Source organism: Oryctolagus cuniculus, chromosome 1, assembly GCF_051225735.1.
Source record: "Oryctolagus cuniculus isolate XC-2025 breed Fujian yellow rabbit chromosome 1, ASM5122573v1, whole genome shotgun sequence".
Lineage (NCBI taxonomy): Eukaryota > Metazoa > Chordata > Mammalia > Lagomorpha > Leporidae > Oryctolagus > Oryctolagus cuniculus.
The window spans coordinates 117,153,317-117,175,888 of record NC_142867.1 but is presented as its reverse complement, the minus strand read 5'-3'; the positions used below and the strand labels follow the sequence as shown (position 1 = coordinate 117,175,888).

The 22,572-nt window shown below is 40.2% G+C and overlaps 1 protein-coding gene and 1 pseudogene across 1 annotated transcript; both read left to right on the top strand.

Annotated features, from left to right (window-relative positions):
* Positions 1-15,448: 15,448 nt before the first annotated feature.
* LOC100353394 (olfactory receptor 8D1-like) lies at positions 15,449-16,390 on the top strand. Its single transcript, XM_008267110.4, has one exon. It carries the CDS (start codon positions 15,449-15,451, stop codon positions 16,388-16,390), a length of 942 nt encoding a protein of 313 aa, XP_008265332.3.
* A 3,005-nt stretch (positions 16,391-19,395) lies between these two features.
* LOC127483214 (apolipoprotein L domain-containing protein 1 pseudogene) lies at positions 19,396-20,774 on the top strand (annotated as a pseudogene).
* Positions 20,775-22,572: the final 1,798 nt, after the last annotated feature.

The window sequence follows — 22,572 nt, the reverse complement described above, 5'->3', positions numbered from 1 at the left end:
GAAGCTAAGATCTCTAATGAATGAATCAGAGGAGCTAGTGTTCTATGTCACCTACAAAAGGTGTCTGTTGGTCTTGGACCTGGAAGCAAGTCCAGCTGGATACTGTGGCAACAGAAAAAGAGCGAGAGAAAGGCAGAATGTGGAGAAAGTAGATATGTAGAATACGTGAAGAGGTGACTTACTCTGTTTTTATCTTTCTTTCAGTATTAGAAAATTTTGTTTGGCTTTGTGATCTCTAGTACAGCCAAGTGTCATGGTGAAGTCAAAGCTACTATTTCACAGTTTTGTGGGTTCTGCTCACAGAAAGACTTTGACTTTAGTTTCTTCTCCTTCACATTCCTTTGTCTTTTCCACTTGAGTTTGCCATAAGAAGAGTGCCATTATAATCTAGAGCACAATTTGATGGGAAAAAACACAGAGTCAGAAGGGAATGATGAGAAACAAGGGAGTGACGACAAGGAAGGAGATTAGGAAGAAAAGGTGAAGACAGGAAGAAAAAGGCTGATGAGAAGAGCATGATGGGGAGAAAAAGACATGATGGGGAAGGAAAGAGTGGTAGGAAGAAAGGGTGCAGACAGGGAGGGAAGGGGCAGAGTCAGAGGTGAGTGTCCCCTCACTTGGTTCTTTGCAGAATCAGAGTTCAGCCAGGGGATCTGCCAGACTGAACTGATGACAATATTGTGTCTGAGTCTCGGGTCGGACTAGTGAGCTGATGCAAACTTCTGAAGAGAACGCTGCTTCCTACTCTCTAATCTTAAGCTCTGTTCCTTTTATTCTCTCAGTTTACATTCTCTTTTAGCTAGACAACAGCATTCCTAACACTCAAGACCCACATCAAATATAAATTTCTATGAGAAAAATTCTTATTTCAAGCAGTCAGGTTGTCACTTCTCTTTCCTTTGAATAAGACTTGACAAAGCCTCCATTCCATTGTGGCAGGATATGTTTTGGCAAATCATTTTCCCAAAGCAAAAATTAGGTAGACTCAGGAAGGGTAAGGGCAAAAAAGACTCAACTGGGACTGAAAGTAGAGAATTGACAGTTCCTTTATTGCACGGCTGAAGGTCTGGAACCCAGATGCTTTGTTGTTGTTGTTGCAGTTGATGAAGCAGAACCTCAGTCTCCTTGTATCTTTCAGTTAATTTGTACCTTTTAAAAACCTCCAGAATTTTGAGATCATGTTTTTCTTATAACCACTCATGTGAAACTACTTTGATAGTCACAATATTTGTCATTTAATGGGAATTTGTGAAATAGAGAAAACATGTGGAAGGTGTTTGGTACAAGCTGGTAAGTCAACTCTTGGGAGTCTCACATCCTATGTAAGAGTGTGTGTTTCAGTCCTGGGTACTCAGCTTCTGATCTAGCTTCCTGTTAACAAACACCCTGAGAGGCAGCAGATGATAGCTGAAGTACTTGTGTCCCTGCCACCCACATGGGTGACTCAGATGAAGTTCTGGGCTACTATACGTGGCCTACTCCAGCCCTGAATGCTGTGCACATTTGGGGAGTAAACCACTGGATGGAAGATCTTTCTCCATCTGTCTCTCTGCCTTTCAAATACTAACCGAGCACCAAAAAGGAAACTGGTTGAAGTGAAATGGACACTATGAGAAACAGTGAATTGATCAGCCCTTGTCTGGAACATGATGAACAACTTAATATTTTATCCCTTTTAGTATTTTTTGTTCTACTTAATACTATTTGTTGAACTCTTTAATTAACACACAATCATCCTTAGGTGTTTAAATTTTTTTTTTCAGGAGTTCTTTATTAAGAAGGTAATTGAATCAAGGGGTTCTAAAATCATTGGTGAAATTTTATAGAGGAGCAAGATGTTCATGCAGTCTTTTTTTTTAACTTTTATTTAATGAATATAGATTTCCAAAGTACAGCTTATGGATTACAATGGCTTCCCCCCTATAACGTCCCTCCCACCCGCAACCCTCCCCTTTCCCACTCCCTCTCCCCTTCCACTCACATCAAGATTCATTTTCGTTTCTCTTTCTATACAGAAGATCAGTTTAGCATACATTAAGTAAAGATTTCAACAGTTTGCTCCCACACAGAAACATAAAGTGAAAAATACTGTTTGAATACTAGTTATAGCATTAAATCTCAATGTACAGAACACTAAGGACAAAGATGCTACATGAGGAGTAAGTGCACAGTGACTCCTGTTGTTGACTTGACAAATTGACACTCTTGTTTATGGCATCAGTAATCAACCTAGACTCTTGTCATGAGCTGCCAAGGCTATGGAAGCCCCCTGAGTTCACTGACTCTGATAATTTTTAGACAAGTCCATGGTCAAAGTGGAAGTTCTTTCCTCCCTTCAGAGAAAGGTAGACCTCCTTCTTTGATTTTACATTCTTCTCAGCAGTACATGGAACCTTCTCTAGGATTGACCACATACTAGGCCATAAAGCAAGTCTCAGCAAATTCAAAAGAATTAGAATCATACCATGCAGCTTCTCAGACCATAAAGGAATGAAGTTGGAAATTAGCAACTCAGGAATCCCTAGAGCATGTGCAAACACAGGGAGATTGAACAACATGCTCCTGAAAGAACAATGGGTCATAGAAGAAATTAAACGAGAAATCAAAAATTTTCTGGAAGTAAATGAGGATAACAGCACAACATACCAAAACTTATGGGATACAGCAAAAGCAGTGTTAAGAGGAAAGTTTATATCAATAGGTGCCTACATCAAGAAATTGGAAAGGCACCAAATAGATGAGCTTTCAATTCACCTCAAGGATCTAGAAAACCTACAGCAAACCAGACCCAAATCTAGTAGGAGAAGAGAAATAATTAAAATCAGAGAAGAAATCAACAGGATTGAATCAAGAAAAACATTACAAAAAATCAGCCAAACAAGGAGCTGGTTTTTTGAAAACATAAACAAAATTGACACCCCATTGGCCCAACTAACTAAAAAAAGAATAGAAAGGACCCAAATCAATAAAATCAGAGATGAAAAAGGAAATGTAACAACAGACACCACAGAAATAAAAAGCATTTCTGATAGAAATTACTACAAGGACTTGTATGCCAGCAAACAGGGAAACCTATCAGAAATGGATAGATTCCTGGACACATGCAACCTACCTAAATTGAACCAGGAAGACATCAAAAACCTAAACAGACCCATAACTGAGACAGAAATTGAAACAGTAATAAAGGCCCTCCCAACAAAGAAAAGCCCAGGACCAGATGGATTCACTGCTGAATTCTACCAGACATTTAAAGAAGAACTAACTCCAATTCTTCTCAAACTATTCAGAACAATCGAAGAAGAGGGAATCCTCCCAAATTCTTTCTATGAAGCCAGCATCACCTTAATTCCTAAGCCGGAAAAAGATGCAGCACTGAAAGAGAATTACAGAACAATATCCCTGATGTACATAGATGCAAAAATCCTCAATAAAATTCTCGCCAATAGAATGCAACAACACATCAGAAAAATCATCCACCCAGACCAAATAGGATTTATCCCTGGTATGCAGGGATGGTTTAATGTACGCAGAACAATCAATGTGATACACCACATTAACAGACTGCAGAAGAAAAACCATATGATTAACTCAATAGATGCAGAGAAAGCATTCGATAAGATTCAACACCCTTTCATGATGAAAACTCTAAGCAAATTGGGTATAGAAGGAACATTCCTCAATACAATCAAAGCCATCTATGAAAAACCCACAGCCAACATCCTATTGAATGGGGAAAAGTTGGAAGCATTCCCACTGAGATCTGTTATCAGACAGGGATGCCCACTCTCACCACTGCTATTCAATATAGTTCTGGAAGTTCTAGCCAGAGCTATTAGGCAAGAAAAAGAAATTAAAGGGATACAAATTGGGAAGGAAGAACTCAAACTATCCCTCTTTGCAAATGATATGATTCTTTATTTAGGGGACCCAAAGAACTCTACTAAGAGACTATTGGAACTCATAGAAGATTTTGGCAAAGTAGCAGGGTATAAAATCAATGCACAAAAATCAACAGCCTTTGTATACACAGGTGTTTAAATTTAACTGAAAAGTTATCCCTGTTAAATATAAGAGTGGGAATAAGAGAGGGAGGAGATGTACAATTTGGGACATGCTCAATCTGACTTGCCCCAAATGGTAGAGTTAGAAACGTGCCAGGGTATTTCAATTCATCCCATCAAGGTGGCATGTACCAATGCCATCTCAGAAGTCCAAGTAAACAATTTTAGTTCACAATTGATCATAATGATAGGACTAAGAGTCCAAGGGATCACATAAACAAGACTAGTGTCTGCTAACACTAACTGATAGAATTAAAAAGGAGAGAATGACCCAACATGGGAAGTGGGATACACAGCAGACTCATAGAATGCCAGATGTTCTGGGCTGGCGCCGAAGCTCAATAGGCTAATCCTCCACCTGCGGTGCAGGCACACCGGGTTTTAGTCCCGGTTGGGGTGCCGGATTCTGTCCTGGTTACCCCTCTTCCAGTCCAGCTCTCTGCTGTGGCCTGGGAGTGCAGTGGAGGATGCCGAAGTCCTTGGGCCCTGCACCCCTATGGGAGACCAGGATAAGCACCTGGCTCCTGCCTTTGGATCAGCACAGTGTGCCAGCTGCAGCGCGCTGGCTGTGGCGGCCATTGGAGGGTGAACCAATGGCAAAGGAAGACCTTTCTCTCTGTGTCTCTCTCTCACTGTCCACTCTGCCTGTCAAAAAATAAAAAAAAAAAAATAAAAAAAAAAGAAAAAGAATGGCAGGTGTCCTAAACAGCACTCTGGCCTCAGAATCAGCCCTTAAGGCATTCGGATCTGGCTGAAGAGCCCATGAGAGTGTTTTAGGCATGGAAAGCCAAGACACTCTGGAAAAAACAAACAAACAAACAAACAAAAAACCTAAATGAAAGTTCTCTGCGAGTGAGATCCCAGTGGAAAGAATGGGCCATCAAAGAAGGAGGTACCTTTCTCTGAAGGGAGGAAAGAACTTCCACTTTGACTATTACCCTGTCTGAATAAGATCAAAGTCAGTGAACTCAAAAGGCTTCCATAGCTTTAGCAACTCATCATAAGAGCCTTGGGTGATTACTGATGCCATAAACAAGAGTGTCAATTTGTTAAGTCAACAACAGGAGTCACTGTGCACTTACTCCTCATGTAGGATCTCTGTCCTTAATGTGTTGTACAATGTGAATTAGTGCTATAACTAATACTCAAAAAGTACTTTACAATTTGTGTTTCTGTGTGTGTGCAAACTGTTGAAATCTTTACTTAATATATACTAAATTGATCTTCTGTATATAAATTAATTGAAAATGAATCTTGATGTGAATGGAATAGGAGAGGGAGTGGGAGGTGGGATGTTTGTGGGTTGGTGGGAATTTATGGGAGGGAAAAGCCACTGTAATCCATAAGCTGTACTTTGGAAATTTATATTTGTTAAATAAAAGTTAAAAAAAAAAACATAAAAAATGAAAATTTTAAATAAAGAAAATGTGGTAGGAGTCATGTTCTTTATTCATTCAACAAAACTTTTGGACACAGCTCTGATTTAGGTAAAATGCAGTAAAGAGAAGTAGGCAGGGAAGTAGAGCAACAGCATAACATCCATCAGTAATAGGCACATTCTAAAGACCCTGAACTATCAAACTCCTCTGTCTACCTTCTCCAACCATACTGTGAAAACACCCATCCTCCATCACACCTTTTCCACTTATCTTGCCATACTCTTTTTTTTAAGTACCTGTCATTAGTGGAAAACTTATTACACATGTCTAATTATTTGCGGCTTGTGTCTCATTTGCCCCAAGATAGGAGTTTCTCCTGTCTTATTCCTGTACCTATAGAACCTGTAGTGTTAACTTTTTGTTTTTGGAAAGAACCAAAAAGATGTAAATTTCTGTAATCACATTCTTGTCTTCTTTCTTATGGTGAAAGTAACTTCCCTTTATCCTCTTCTTTGTAGATAGGGCCACTCTGTACTGTATACCTAGACTTAAGTGTTCATCTTCATTTTCAGCTCCAACTCTTTACAAACTAGAATTCTTTCTTTTGTACCAGAACTTCAAGGGACTGCACTCACAACACTTATCTCCAGACTCCATTAGTTGGCATTATCTTCACTCTCTTCCTTGACACAAAATCTTAATTAATTAACCCTTGGTGCCAAACTCTTGTAACCACAATGACATCTGTCTTCTCAGACATCCATTTGAACCCATCATCCATCAATATCATTGCTCATCTACCTATTTGAAATCTCCTTAGTGCTCACTCCTAAGACTATTTAAAATACTTGCTCCAAACTAGTAGATCGTTCTTATCCTCTTACTGATTTTACCTATCTAGAGACTTTATTTTGTTATAAACAAAGTAGTTAACAGAATTTGTTAAATGAGACATGTTAAACTCTAAAAGTAATATGTAAAATAGAGTAATGGTGTGGTTATTACTATTAGAACCAATTCTATAGAGGACAGGGACAAAATAAATCCTATTATTTAGTTTCTGAAAATGTACCAAAAGTTCTCCCTCAGACTTTTATGTACACTTTCATATTAAACCCCTACATAACCAAAAAGTGTATTTTAATCCAAATTTCTTCAGATTTGGCAGCTGAATTCCATGTTAAGTAATGTCCCCCAAAATCTCATGTCAATGGAACTATAATTAAAGATGGGCTCTTTCTCATTCAAATTCAAGCTTTGATTTAAAAAAAATCAAAATTAACATGTGTAAAGCTAATTGTCATATACAGATATGTCCACAAATATTTAGCATATGCTCTACTGTTCCTTACAACACAGAAATTCTTATATAATATAAAACAAGAAGCAGTAGTTCACAATTGATTAAGTAAGACCAACATTATCTTAAAACAAGCACTAGACAAGCACCAGGCTAGAATGCTGGAGAAATATAAAATTAAAGGCTAATATCTCCCATGAAAAATATGTATAATAAGTCATAATAAAATTTTAATTGAATCCCTCAATAACTTAAAAAGCTAATACATCATTAGAAACTCAGGATTATACCTGAAATAATATTCATTTATGATTCAAAAGTCAGTGATATAATTCGTCACATAAACTTGATAAGCAAGAATAATTCAGGTAGTCTTCTGACGAGAAAGCATTCTAAATAAGTCAGTCAGGGTGCTGGCACTGTGGTATAGCAGGTAAAGCTGTCGCCTGCAGTGCCAGCATCCCATGTGGGTGCCAGTTCAAGTCCTGGCAGTTCCAATTCCAATCTATCTCTTTGCTATGTCTGGGAAAGCAGTAGAAGAGGGCCCAAGTTTTTGGGCCTCTGCACCTGCGTGGGGAACTGGAAGAAACTTCTAGCTCCTGGCTTAAGATCGGTGCAGCTCTGATCATTGTGGCCAATTGGGGAGTGAACCAGCAGATGAAAGACCTTACTATCTCTCTCTCTCAGCCTCTCCTTCTTTCTCTGTGTAGCTCTGATTTTCAAATAAATAAATCTTTAAAAACTCAATCAGTATATATCTTCATCAAAAACATTCTGGAGGGGCCGGCGCTGTGGTACAGCAGGTAAAGCCACAGCCTGCAGTGCTGGCATCCCATATGGGCACTGGTTCGAGACCTGGCTGCTCCGCTTCTGATCTAGCTACTTGCTATGGCCTGGGAGGGCAGTGGAAGACGCCCCAAGTGCTTGGGCCCCTGCACCCATGTGAGAGACCCAGAAGAATCTCCTGGCTCCTGACTTCAGATTGGCGCAGCTCCGACCATTGTGGCCATCTGGGGAGTGAACCAATGGATGGAAGACCTCTCTCTCTCTTTCTCTTTCACTCTGCCTTTCCTTCTCTCTCTGTGTAACTGTGACTTTCAAGTAAAATAAATAAATCTTAAAAACAAAATAATGTTCAGGAAATTTGAAATAGAGTAGCCCTTCCTCAACCTGTAGAAGGTCATTTTGTAAGGTCAATGGCTAGCATCATGTCTAGTGGCCAAGCACTGAATATTTCTTTTGTCAATATTTCATTTTTCATCTCTCGGTTCTGTTTTACCCACCTTTTTTAGGATTTTAGAAAATGAAGCCAAAGATTTAAAATATTTCCTCTTTGCCTTCAGGCTACATGGTAAGAGTTGTCAATGGAGGAGTACAGAACGAAACTGAAGAAGGAAGAAGTTTTGTTGTCCTGATTAATATTTGACTCTCTTGCCAAGATCATACAGAGCATTCTTTTCTTTTTTTTTTAATTTCCACTGTTTGTGCTCTCATAGTTTCTCCTTCACCATTTTCCCACCATTTTCTTTCTTCAGCACTTAGCTGAAGAAGTGATGCAACAGTCAGGAGTCCCAGAGAACAAGCCTGCAACCTGCAGATGTGTGCATCCTGGGGGTTCCCAAAAGGCAGATGATCTAGCAAGCTGGATGCCCAGTGTCTGTCTCATTCACCCATCCTGAAGTGACCCACGTCCAAGATGGACCTGAAATTGTGCCAGACTCATGTGTAGGGTGACATCTGTGGCACTTGGTTCCATAGTGCCTAGCATCTACCAACTTCCTATAGATCCTAGTGAGTTCTGAGGTTCAGCCCCTCCTCATAGGTAGCCCCACTTTCATCCTGGAAAGCAGAGCTCCAGCGAGAGGAGACACCTCAGTCATTTTCCATGCTCTGATGAGTCAAGGCAATGATCTTTCCATAGAGATCTGGATCTAAGCCCACGAAGAAGAAGAGTGTTCCAGATCAAGCAAGGCATAGCCTGGATACCTGTCTTTTACTCTTATGCTCTTTAGAATTCTATCCACTCCCAGAAATAAATTTCTGCTACTCTAATTCTACATTCAAAATGTTTATTTTGGGGCTGGCGCTATGGCATAGCAGATAAAGCCACTGCCTGCAGTGTTGGCATCCCATATGGGCACCAGTTCGAGTCCCGGCAGCTCCACTTCTGATGCAGCTCTTTGCTATGGCCTGGGAAAGCAGAAAAAGATGGCTCAAGTCCTTGGGCCCCTGCACCCAAGGGGTAGAGCCAGAGGAAACTTTCAGCTCCTGCCTTTGGGCTAGCCCAACACTGGTTATTGCAGCCATTTTGGGAAATGAACTAGTATATGGAAGATCTTTATATCTATCTGGTCCATCCCTGACTTTTGAGACTTTCTGAGATATGAACCAATGAATGGAAAAATCTCTCTTTCTCTCTCTCTCTCTCTCTGTGAGTGTGTGTGTGTGTCTTTCTCTCTCTCTAGCTCTGACTTTCAAAAAATTGAGCAAATCTAAAGAATGAGAAAAAAGAAAGAGAAAGAAAGAGAGAGAAAGGAAGGAAGGAAAGAAAGAAAGAATCTTTAACAAGAAAGAGAAATGAACAGGCAACTCACAATAATTCAGATTGGCAAAAAGCCATATATGCTATCTTTAAGTCAGAAAGTTACATGGATGTAGATGTTCTGTATACATGTGATATTATGAGAAGGTGCCTTGGAACCCAGGCCACACATTTGGAAATTACAGAAAGAAAATACATCACTTATTCCTTTTCTTCACATATAATCTTTTAAAATGTGAAGACTGTGAAGACTGGTTGAAAATAAAACAAAGTGCTCCTGTGTATGGAGAGGGAGTGAGTTTGGACATCCTTATGGAAATTTTTAAATGCTAAGGAATACAATTTATTATTTTTTAATTTTTATAAAGCAGGACAATTTTGCACAGGATGTCAAAAGTTTGATGATGACTATAGAAGCATAATTAATTTCACCAACACTCAAAGGACAAAGTTTGATGTTTATTTTAAATACCTCAGGGATCGCAGGATTTCTGGGATAATGCCAGCAGATGTGTAATTTGTGATTGCCTCTTCCTTATACTCCAGCCCCTGAGATGATGGCCCCTAAAGAGAACATTTGCTTATAATCATTTTGTATAATCTAAACAGGTATAAATAAAACTTCCCCTTAACAGTTGAACAATAGTGGTCACTGAGATTACTTTTTCATGCTCTGTTTGCGTCTCTTAAACTGCTATTGTTCAAAGATATTCCTTGAATTCTCATACAGAATCAGCTCCACTGTTGTGGCTGAGTGTGAAAGATGCTGGGCTGTTAGTGTTTGAGGATAAAAGTATCTTGTGAGTGACTGTGTGTGTGTGTGTACATGCATGCAATTTAGAAAACTAAAGTTCTAACTCAACAGCATTTTCCTTGATGATAATACTCAGGTAAGTCACAAATTCCTACCTAGCTTTGATGAAATATTGTAGTTGTAATTTAACTTTGGGAGGTGGTTAAACATTTTTAATAGCTATGCTGATGGGGTGGTGTTTTATACCCACTGGGTGAGACACACCAAGCTGGCAGGGTCTGCTCCATGACAGACCTCTTATGGGCACACTTGTAATGTGGACAGACCAATTAGCCCTCCTTTTCCTCTATCTCTGACCTCAAATTCTTGTCTATCCTCCCATGGAAAGGCCATTCACAATCACAACTCTCATTTGTACTGAACTTTTCAGTTTATAGAGCATTCTCAGTTGTACTGAATAGCATATTATTGCAATATTTGATCAGGTAAGAAATTCCTTTTATTGAAAGAATACTAACATTGGCCTACTTCTACAACATTGCTAAGTAAATAATTAGCTAACATATGAAGAAAGACTCGAGCTCCTGGAATAAGTATGTGTCCTAACAGTTTAGTCACCTGTGTCACACATTGGATTGTCTGGTGTCAATGAATGTCCCTGGCTCCTGACTCAGGCCCTGGGAGCAGAAGTGATGACTCATGTAACTAATTCCCTGAAACCTATGTGGGAAACTCGGATTGAACTCCTAGATCTCAGCTTCTATCATTCTGGGCATTTGGGAAATAAACTTGTGGAAGTGATAGTCCCACATTCTCATCCATCCATCCATCCATATTCATATAAATGTCTCAAGCTCTTCTCTCCTAGCCCACATCAAAAACTGCTATGTTTAGGGCCAAAAATTATGCCCTTCTTGAATCAGGCATTTAGTTTCATGGTTAATATGTATGTAAATCATATTACAGTGCCAGAGTTAAGTCCTAAATGCACATCCTGAGAGGGAGCAGGTGATGGCTCCAGTGATTGGATATTTGTCTTCCATGTGGGAAACGTGGATTGCATTCCTTGCTCCTGGTTTCAGGCTGGCCCAACCTCAGCTGATGAGTATTTAGAAAGTGAAGCAGCAGATAATAGCTCTGTCTTTATCTATCTATCTATCTATCTATCTTTATATCTATACATGTATACATAAATACTGATGCATAAAGACATATATATATCTTTAATTTTTTAAAGTTATTCTCTCCTCTACTTTATGCTTTTCAAACAATGAATTCAGAATTGTTCTCAAACCCACCTTGAAAATGAAAGGAAGCAACTCCTGATGTTATCTCTGACATTTTCATCCCAGATAATCAACTTTCTGCCTGCTCCTTTCTCCCCTGGCTATAATTCTGGAATCAGAAACCTATTCCAGATTTAATTAAATCAAATGTTTCTAATAAAAAACATTAATAATTCTTTATTGAGGATTGAAAATCTAGGTCTTCAAACCAATTTCTACAAACACCTATATTTTTGAGAGACACTGTTCCCCAGGATTCATACAGTATTTAGAGATGTTAAAGAATCATTTTATCTAATACATTGCCCTACACAGAAAGGTTAAGTCAATTTTAATGACCCAATCAACGCAAGACTATTTATCATAAGGGAATCAAGTTGGAAACATGATTGAATTAAATCTGGTACTCATTATTTAAATTTTTCTGAAAAAACAGATATGCAAAGCATGTGAATACAATCACAAGAAAAGCAAAAGAATTGAAAGGAAAAATAAGACATTTTTATGTATCTTTGGATGTGTTGCTTTATTGGCATATTATAAAAAAGTAGAATTGAGAAGTGGGCAGGAGTCAATGTGTAGACAAAATTTGAAGAAAGGGAGGAAAGAGAATAGTTGCAAGGTCTCCACTCGGTCCTAGGTTGTGCGCTAGACGCTTCTGATTCATATGACAGATGCACAGATGGACTACTGCCTTGGATATATGGTAATGGAGATTAATTAACTTTAATAAAGAAGTGAAAAGGAATACAAAAATAGAATGGAAAGAGATTTTCAAAATACCATCTAACACAATTTCTGATAATAACAGTAAAAATGACAATATCTAAAATTTTTGACAACTTTTCATGTTAAGTCTTTGCACACATCATGCTTGGTTGATCTCATCAGACCTCCTGGCTCTAAATAAGTCCGCACAGTGGTGGCTCAGAAAACCATTTCACAGTCATGCCTTTTCGCTGACTTTCAGCGTCATGCATTGAGTTTCCTACTCAACATACCCACTTGGTAATGATATAGGCATCAAATTATGTATGTGTAAAACAAAACAAACAGAAAAAATCCCCAACCTACTCTCATAATACCATTGATACTTCTCAAGCCAATATCTTAGGTCCCAAAATTCCTATTCTCATACACCCATATCCAACAAGTATCATCCATCCCAAATTAATCTAATTCATTTTTGATATTACTGTCATTGACAGAATGACAAAAGCCATCGTTTCTCAACTGGCTCACTTTGCCTCCTCTGTGACTTCTTGAATACACTCCTAGGTGACTCTTAATCTTACAGAACAATGAGCCTGATTGAATCTTTACATTCCACTTTCTGGAAACTCTGAAGCTGTCCCATCACACCTAGAGTAACAGTCTTACTTCCTGGATGGGCCAGCATCTGGCACCTGGTTCCACCAAAAACCTTCACCTGTATAATTCTCTCCCCTGCTCTGTCTGCTACAGTCATCTTGGTCTCTTGGATGCTGCTCAAATGTGCCAAGCATGTTTTGTGTCACAGTTTTTAAACTTGGTGCTCCTTCTGTCTGAAACCATCTTTCAACCTGGTACTTCCACGGCTCCCTCTCTCAGTTCAATCAGAACTCACCTCAGTGGTCACCCCCATGCAGTCCTCATTCCACTGCTATCGATAATTATCAATCACTTCCTTTTACATTATTTTCCTTGTAGTTTTTCTCACTATTTGATTCTAAATGCCACATATATCTGTTAGTTTATTGAATTCACCTGTTAGAATATAGGTTTTATGAGACTGTCTCATAAAATTTATGAATTTGTCTGTATGATATTGTATTCTCAGCAACAGAAGACTGACTTCCAATAAAGTCCTGGATAAATAAGGATATATGGGAGGAATTCATTAGTGAAGTTACTGGAGTTTATACAGAAGTAATTCCTTCAGGTTAACACAGCTAGAAAGTATCCATGCCTGAAAATGAACCACTTTCATTTGAAATAAAAGTCTGGTCATCTGGTTATCTCATAATGACCAGTAAAAAAAGAAAAGAAAAGAAAAACCCCAAATATAAGAAATTGCATTATATATGTCCTTAAAGGATTAAAATGTCTTTAGGAGAAGGGAGGAAGTCAAAGTAAATGAGGTCATGTGGAATGAGAACTTACCTGGGTAATCAGACATTTTAAATAGTTAGACACAAGTTGGACTATTGGGAGAAATGAGTGTAGACATAAGAATAAGGGAAAATTTACAGAAAGAAAAATGAGACTTCTATGAAATATGTGTAATCCTGGTTTGACTCGACAAAGAAGCGTTGCATTTAGGAAATGTTGTTGGTAAGACTACTTAGGTAATATCCAAGGAACCTAGAAACAAAATATTATTCATGATAGGCATTCTGTGAACTTGCTACAATATTTCACTGATCTCTTCATCCACCTAGTCTAGGTATATTCAGTCTTGAACAAGGAGCCTCTTTTCTTATGAATTTTCTTACTGTCTGCAGAGGGAATGTTTTATTTTACAGCTTGCTCCATAAATAAAGAGCTCAAAGGAATGGTTTGCATACTCAGTTGAGTTGTGTTGTTGCTGTTCAAAAAGGGTATATGTAGATTTGCGGCTCATTTATTTTCACATGAAGAAATGGGTGTGTGTATATACATGAATATCTTCCTCTTTTTTATTTTCCACTTTAAGGTTATTGAAGAGATAATATACTCTTTCTTAGACATAAGATATGTTTTCGGTGCTTATAAAAGTATATAAAAACTACTCTAATTTATCTAACAAGAATAAAATATAGAGGAAATGATATTGAAGTGACAGAGTAGCATAATATCTACAGCTATGCAGAAGTTACTATTCAATGTTCAGGTTCCATAAAAAAATGTTGATGTTTAGAGGACATTAATCTTTTAATTAAACAAACAAATTTAAGAGTTCTATTTCTATATCTTAATGGATGCCCTAAGAATATTCACATAAACATTTTTAAGATAGTGGAAATTATCTTGCTTTGAGATTTGTAACTCAGAGAAAGTATTTTCTTAACCTTTTCTGTATCTCAGTCTTAATATAGAATACAAACAAAAAAACCCACAGAACATATAAGAATGCAACTGATATTTTAAGATTTGATTCTTGGTTTTAGTGCTTATCTTTACTCTTGTGGTGCAGTGGTCTTTCTAATTTTTACTTCTGTAACATTATGGCAAGTGGTGCATTAAGCCTATAATTATAAAGCAAATTGAAATTATGCTATTGCAAAAATCAAAGGGAAAAAGGAAAGGATGGGGGAGAAGGAGGAAGGGATATATGGTTATCTTCTCAGAATTGTATCTATAAATACATGAAATCTGTTCTCTTTGTATGAAGATTAAAAAACAAAAAAGGTAATAGCAAATATATCATTATCATGGCATCGCACGAGATGTAATGAGGCCATAAATGTAATGTTCTTAACATTGTTCTTGGAAACTGATAGGGGCTCAATAATGGCTGCACCTTGTTCTGTTGTTGCTTTTTCTTCTCCTCATATTCTTTCAGTACAGGACAATGATTTCCCTTTCTGGTATTCCATTCTTTCTACCATCTAGAGCACAGCTTTATTCCTCTTAAAGCAAACTCAAAACCAGTAACGGAGAGGAGTGGAAGGACCAAAGCTGGGGAGACAAAATCTCCTGTGATTGAAGTCAAGAACCAAATCAATTCCTTGAAGCTGCTGAGGTCAGGAGAAACTGAAGGACATCAGTGAGGAAGTGTTCAAGTTCCAAGTCAGAGGAGAACAGTGTTCAGATCGAAAACCAAAGAAGAAGATAGCAGCTCTGTAAGATCCTCTTTGAAGGTTATCAAATAAGAAGAGTTATTTTTCTTTTATGGTAAAAATCTAAAGCTTGATTTATTGGAAACAAAATAATTTTCACTTCTAAATTCCATGAGAGTTATAAACACTGAACCCAAAATAGTTAACACCATCTTGATAAAGATTCAATCGAAAGTATATTTGAGTCACTTGGTTTATGATTCAAATTCTGGATCAGTTGGAAATTACTTCATTCATCACCCTAAGCCACCAATTCCTATAGGATGACAATGTTTTTCTAATGGGAACTTCTCCAGGTGATTTGAACTATCACAACTGGGAGATGAATGGATGCAGGAAATCATTCTTCAGTATCCTATTTTATCCTTGAGGGGCTGACAGATGAGCCAGGGCTCCAGCTCCCTCTCTTACTACTCTTTCTACTGATTTACATGGTCTCCATTGTGGGAAACTTGGGCTTGGTCTTTTTAATCAGGATCAGTTCACAGCTCCACACTCCTATGTACTATTTTCTCAGTAACTTGTCCTTCATAGATCTCTGTTATTCATCTGTCATAATTCCCAAGATGTTAATGAACTTTGTTTCAGAGAAGAACTCCTTGTCTTTTCCTGAGTGCATGGCCCAGCTCTTTTTCTTTTGCTTCTTTGGCATTGATGACTCCTACATGCTGACAGCCATGGCATATGATCGTTATGTTGCCATCTGTAAGCCCTTGCTCTACAATGTCACCATGTCCCCCCGTATCTGTTTTCTACTGGTCACCAGTGTGTATACAATGGGAGCTTTGGGGGCTTTTGTCCATACCAGTTATATATCTAGCCGTTCCTTCTGTGGGACTAATGTCATCCATCACTATTTTTGTGACATCCTTCCTCTTCTGAATATATCTTGCTCAAGAGACAACACTAAGGAGCTTTTAGTGATGATTCTGGTTGGATTTAACGTATTTGCATGTGTGTTACCCATCTTCATCTCTTACACCTTCATCCTTTCCAGCATTCTGCAAATTCGTTCAGCTGAAGGTAGGTCCAAGGCCTTCAGTACATGCAGCTCCCATCTTGCAGCTGTTGGGGTTTTCTATGGCTCCATCATCTTCATGTATTTTAAACCATCTACCAGCGACACAATCCAGGAGAAGGTGGCCTCTGTATTTTACACCACAGTGATTCCCATGATTAACCCCCTTATCTATAGCCTTAGGAATAAGGATGTCAAGGAAGCTCTACAGAAATTTCTCAGTAGTAGAATATTTTCTGAGTCTGTGTAAAAAATGACACTTTCAATGGTTAGCACTTTTAAAACAGAATTTATCTTTCATTTCTGTTTGTAAGAGTATCTAGTTTCAAATAAATTCCATATTAAATTAAGATGTTTGAATGGTTTATTTTTGGTAACCTTCACTTCTTCATTGAGGGCCTTACTCTCAACCTAGAGCACTCTCATTCTCCCCAGAATACTCCTATATCCACTAGAGAAAGATTAAATATCATATCACATTATATCATAACATATCGTATCAAACTACATCTAACCATGAGGAAAAAAGTAGATAAATAGGGTATATATCCAAATACATGAAATCATTGCATCAAAGAGATGCCTACTCTTCCATGTTTATTGCAGCACTTTTCACAGTAACCAAGACATAGACTCAACAAAGGTGTCCATCATCAGTTGAGTGGATAAAGATAATGTGATAAATATACAAATCTGAATATTGGTCAGCAATAAAAAGAATAAAATCTTATCATTTGCAGCAAAGTGGATGGGGCTAGAGGGCACCCTGTTGAATGAAATGTCAGATATAGAAAGACAAATACTGTATGTTCTCCCTTATATGTAGGAGCTTAATTAAAAAAAAAAAACACTTCTATATGAACACAGAATGTTGATAAGCAGAGACTTGGTGGGATGGGAAAGACAGAAGGAATTTGGATTAAAAAATATAAGGGAAACTGGGCGTGGCTTATAGATTGCAACAAATAAGCTAAAGCAGATGCTAACAACGGGAAATTGGGGGTGCAGTATGTGGGAACCCTTTGTAAAACTTCACAACTTTTGTTTTGTAAATCTAAAATTATTCTGAAACTTAAAAAAAAACATTAGTTATTTTAACAAAAGAGAAAAAACTGAGAGGTAATCTGTATAATTAACATGATTATTTAAAAATACCAGTATCATTGGGCCGGCTTTGTGGCGTAGTGGGTAAAGCCACTGCCTGCAGTGCCAGCATCCCATAGGGATGTTGATTCAAGTCCTGGCTGCTCTACTTCAGATCCAGCCCTCTGCTGTGGCCTGGGAAAGCAACAGAAAATGGTTCAAGTCCTTGGGCCCCTGCACCCATGTGGGAGACCAGGAAGAAGCTCCTGGCTCCTGGCTTCTGTTTGGTGCAGCTCTGGCTGTTATGGTCAATTGGGAAATGAACTAGCGGATGGAAGACCTCTCTCTCTTTGCTTCTCCTTCTCTCTTTTGTGTGTAACTCTAACTTTCAAATAAATAAGTAAATCTTTAAAAATATTATAAGACAGAGGAAAAATTCTGGGTTAATGCATACTAAAGAAAATTGATAGTCATTGTCTAGATAGTTAGATGTAAATAAAAATGAGGGGGTGGAAGAGGGGGGAGGGAGGAAGAAAAGAGGGATTAAGAAAGGAGAGGAAAGAAGGAGAGAGGACTGCAAGTATCATTATATTCTTAGAATTGTATCTATGAACTGCATCTCTTTGCATTAGTAACACATTAACTTTAGAACTGATGAGAACTGTGCTGTAGTAATTATCATGCATTTACTGTCTCTCTGAATCCAATGTATTAATAAATTCTTTAAAAAATAAAAAAGTAAAAAAGAAAAAGAACCTATGACCTACATTATTGGGATCACTGATGACATTTAAATGTGGATTATATGTTCAATAATACATTTGAATCAATGTTAAACTTATTAAGTGTGGTAGTTGTATTGTGGCTTTGAAGGAAAATATCTGCACACTCTTAGATGGTGTTAAAAATTTTAGAGAAGAAGTGTCACGATGTACAGACATCTCCCACGTGGTACAGCATATATGTATAGCATGTGTATGTGTGCATGCATCTGGTGTGGTATAAGCAAAAATGCTGAAACCAAGGTGGCAAAGTGTTAATAACTGGTAAATTCAGTTGAATAATATGTGAATGATCATTGTTTCATTTTTGAAACAGTTCTGTAAGTTTTAAATTGTTCAAAATAAGAAGTAGAGGAGGAAATAACCACTCTGTTCCTTATCTGTATATATAATATATACTATAGTATACTATATATACAAAAATATAATATATACACTCATTCTCTCTCTATACACACACATATAGTTAAGGAGGCACATTTATAGAGTTATCTATCTTCTATTTAATAGAGCACATTAGTGAGAAGGAATAAAAATATGATTTTTGTCAATGGCTTCTTCATCGCTTGTAGACATTTTTAGATTTTTCTTTTATCTTTAAATTTATTAATATTATATTATAGTATCTTAATATTGAAAAGTCTTGTATTCAAATAAGTCCTTTTCAATCCAGGAGCTTTATATTCTTAGCTCAGTGCTGAATTCATTGATTAACCTTGTGTTTAGCATTTTTGATTTGATATTCTTAGTGGTGATGTTATGTAACGTCTTTTTTTGTGTTACTTCTATCGGGTTTAGTTATCCTAGTATATTATTGTAAGAGGATTGAAACCTTTTCCTTATTTTTATTCTCAAAATTTTTTAAGGCTTAGCACTATTTTTTTCCATGAACGATTTGGGGCTATATTTATTCAGTTCCTCTCTCCATAATTAATAATTTTAATTCTTAATGGAAATTTTCCATTTAAACTTTTCATCTCTGGTGGATTATTTACTATGTCCTGCGTAAGTCCTTTGTAACTCAATATTAAAGTTTGGGACTCATTGTACAATTTCTGTTGCTTGATGCTACATAATGTGTTTGGGTATAGCATGAATGGAAAATAGAATATGAGGTGACTTTTTCGGCTTACGTAAAAAAGACTTTAAATTGTTATCATTTTTTTCATGTTTTAAAATCTCTGTGCACACCGGATAAATTGTCTATCTTTTTGATCACAAGAACATCCACAGAGTAGTGGCCAATAGCTAAGGAAGACTGTCAGGAAGTGCAGACTGGGACAGCCTGCCCTTTGCCCCAGCGCCTGTGTCAGCCAAGCCTGTTTCACAGACTGTGCTTGTAACCCACCAGACGAGAACGCAGCGCGGGAGTGAACAGGGGTGCGAGGAGATGGGACATTTAGCTTCGCTCTCCACAGCTTTACTCATCTGCCTTCTTCCAAGGGACAAGAAACTGACCCTTGATCAGAGGCTACTCAGTGCTAATCTTTACAAGCGAGCAAAGGCATTTTCCCTTAAAAATCAGCGAACAAAAACGGTATCTCGGACTTTCCCTTCCCAGAGGCAGCCTGAAGTGGATGATGCGAACCTGAGGAACAGAGGACCCGTGGTTGTTCTCAGAGCCCAGCGCCGGCTCCCGCGGACTTCACCCGCTTCCCGCAAGGTGGCAGTAGCGGCTCCGCGGAGCTTCGACGACCCCCGGCTTCAGGACGGCGGCGAGGCTCCTGGCTGACGGCGCGTCCGAGTCCGCGCAAGCCACGCAAGGCCCGGCGGCCTGGGAGCGGCGGGACGCCGACGCGCTGCGGCGCTTCCGGGGGCTGCTGCTGGACCGGCGCGGCCGGCTGCACGGCGAGCGACTGCGCCTGCGCGAGGTGGCGGCCAACAGGGCGGGCAGCTCGCTGAGCGCGGCGGGCGCCGTGGGTGCAGTCGTGGGGCTATCCCTAAGCCCGGTCACGCTAGGGGCCTCGCTGCTGGCGTCGGGCGTGGGGTTGGGGGTAGCCACGGCCGGAGGGGCCGTCACCATCACGGCCGACCTCTCCCTGATCTGCAACTCCCGGGAGCTATGGAAGGTGCAGGAGATCGCGGCCACGTGCCAGCACCAGATGCGGGAGCTCCTGAGCTGCCTCGAGTTCTTCTGCCGCTGCCACGGGCGCGGGGGCCGCCAGCTGCTGCAGAGCGGCAGGAACGCCTCCATGGCCCTGTACAACTCCGTCTACTTCATCGTCGTCTTCGGCTCACGCGGCTTCCTCGTCCTCAGGCGGGCAGAGGGGGCCACCAGGGTGAGCCAGGCCGTGCTGAAGGCCAAGATTCAGAAACTGGCCGAGAGCCTGGAGTCCTGCACGGGGGCCCTGGACGAACTCAGCGAGCAGCTGGAGGCCCGGGTCCGGCTCTGCACCAAGTCCAGCCTCGGCCACGACCTCAAGGTCTCAGCTGACCTGCCCGCGGGGCTGTTTTTCTGAGACCATCCTTTCCCGCCCATGACCGAGGCCAGACGCCATCCCCATGGGATGCTCCAAATCTGTAACTCCTGCAGGAAAACCCTGAGCTGAGTGCAAAGACTGAGAAAAGCTGTGCCAAGCGGGAGGGTCTCCAAGGCCCTTTATCCTCTCGTGTGACTTCCTGCCTGGGCTTGGGGGCTGCAGACTTTTGCGTGTTCCTGAGGGACTATGTGAACTGAAACATTTTCCCTTTTTCTGTCTTCCACAGTGGGGAGACACTCCTGTTTCAGTCTTTGGGGTGGGACAGAGGAGGCAAGGGCTCACTACCATGGTGGCTGGGTCAGGCAGAAGCAAGTAGCCCAGAAATCAATCTGGATTTCCCACGTTGGTGGTAGGGATTCACGTTCTTGGAACATCACATGCTGCCTCCTAGAGTGTGCATCAGCAGAATGCTGCATTGGAAGCAGAGCTGGGCCTGGAATCCAGGCACTCTGACATGGGATGAGGCCCCTGCACCATATGCCTGCCCTTGCTCTGGTGGTTTGAGCTGAAACTGGAGAGGATACCCCCACTCTGGGTCCCCTCCAAATTCCACTAGGCTTTGATGTCCTCAAAGTGCTCCTAAGAGGAGACACCTGTTTTTAAGCCGCTCTTCCAGAATTTGTGGTAACAAGGAATTTCAGAATCCAGAGCAAACCTGCGCCTCATTAAGCTTCATAGGAAGATTCAGGACCCAGAGAGAAACCTGGAACTGGCTTGGCCCGCTCCTCCCTCCAGTATCCTGGGAATGGAGCTGACTTTTCCTGGTTGGCTTCAAGCCAGACCTGCAGGTGCTTCTAGAGGGGAGGCCAGCTGAGCAGTCATGGAGTCCTGCCTGTTGTATGAAGAAGCTGAGGCCAGAAAGCAGGGAGGTCACTGACCCCTTCAGTCCCTGCCATGGAGTTCAGGGAAGAGAGTGGTGGGCTGTGAGTCAGACACTGTGAGTTTATTAAAGGCTTTGTGAACAATGGCATGGCCTGGGCCACCTGATCTCTCCCAGACTGGCTTCCTGTCCTGTAAAACAGTGCATACAACCTCTCAGCCAGTTGTGAAGATTGAGTTCAGTGCCTGGCTCACCAAGTATGGTCCTTGGACTGGCAAATGAGCATTGCCTGACATCTTGTTAGAAAGGCAAATTCCTGGACAGAACCCTGATAGACAAATCAGAATCTCTGGATATGGGGCCCAGCAGCCTGAGGTAATAGAAGCCCTCTGGGTGATTCTGCAGGCTAAGGTTTTGAAACCACTGTAACAAATGCTGATTTCTGATCTTCTTCCAGAGGTCTCATGGCCTTTCTGGAAACACCAAGTCTTCAGGTCTTTTGCAGGTGGTCCAGAGTAGACTGCGTCCCAGAAACAAAAGAATGTGTGGTGGCCACTAGGTAGTGCACCCTGGACAGTTTCTCACTCTAGGAGCTGAGGGACATTAACACCAGAAATCCTTTCGGGGGCAGTGTTGCCCACTCATTGTGGAAACTGGCACAGAAAGAAATGTGAATTTGTTGGAAACTGACCTATCTCTATATTTTTTAAAACTTATTTTAAGTTTGTTATTTAATTATTATTTGATTTTAATTTTATTTAATCACTACATTTAGAAAATTATTAGCTGGCCTGCGCCACGGCTCACTAGGCTAATCCTCCGCCTTGCAGCGCCGGCACACCGGGTTCTAGTCCTGGTCGGGGCGCCGGATTCTGTCCCGGTTGCCCCTCTTCCAGGCCAGCTCTCTGCTGTGGCCAGGGAGTGCAGTGGAGGATGGCCCAAGTCCTTGGGCTCTGCCCCCCATGGGAGACCAGGATAAGTACCTGGCTCCTGCCATCGGATCAGCGCGGTGCACCGGCCGCGGCGGCCATTGGAGGGTGAACCAACGGCAAAGGAAGACCTTTCTTCCTCTCTCTCTCACTGTCCACTCTGCCTGTCAAAAAAAAAGTTATTAGCAAGTTATGAATGGGAGACTACTCTTTTCAAGAGAATTTCACTTCCATGAGGTTGAGTTTGACTTTGGAGGGCACAGCAAGAGCTGGAAACAGCATTGGGCTCTTTGAAGAAGTCTTCTTCAGAGGGAATTATGTTTTTTTTTTCTTTCTAG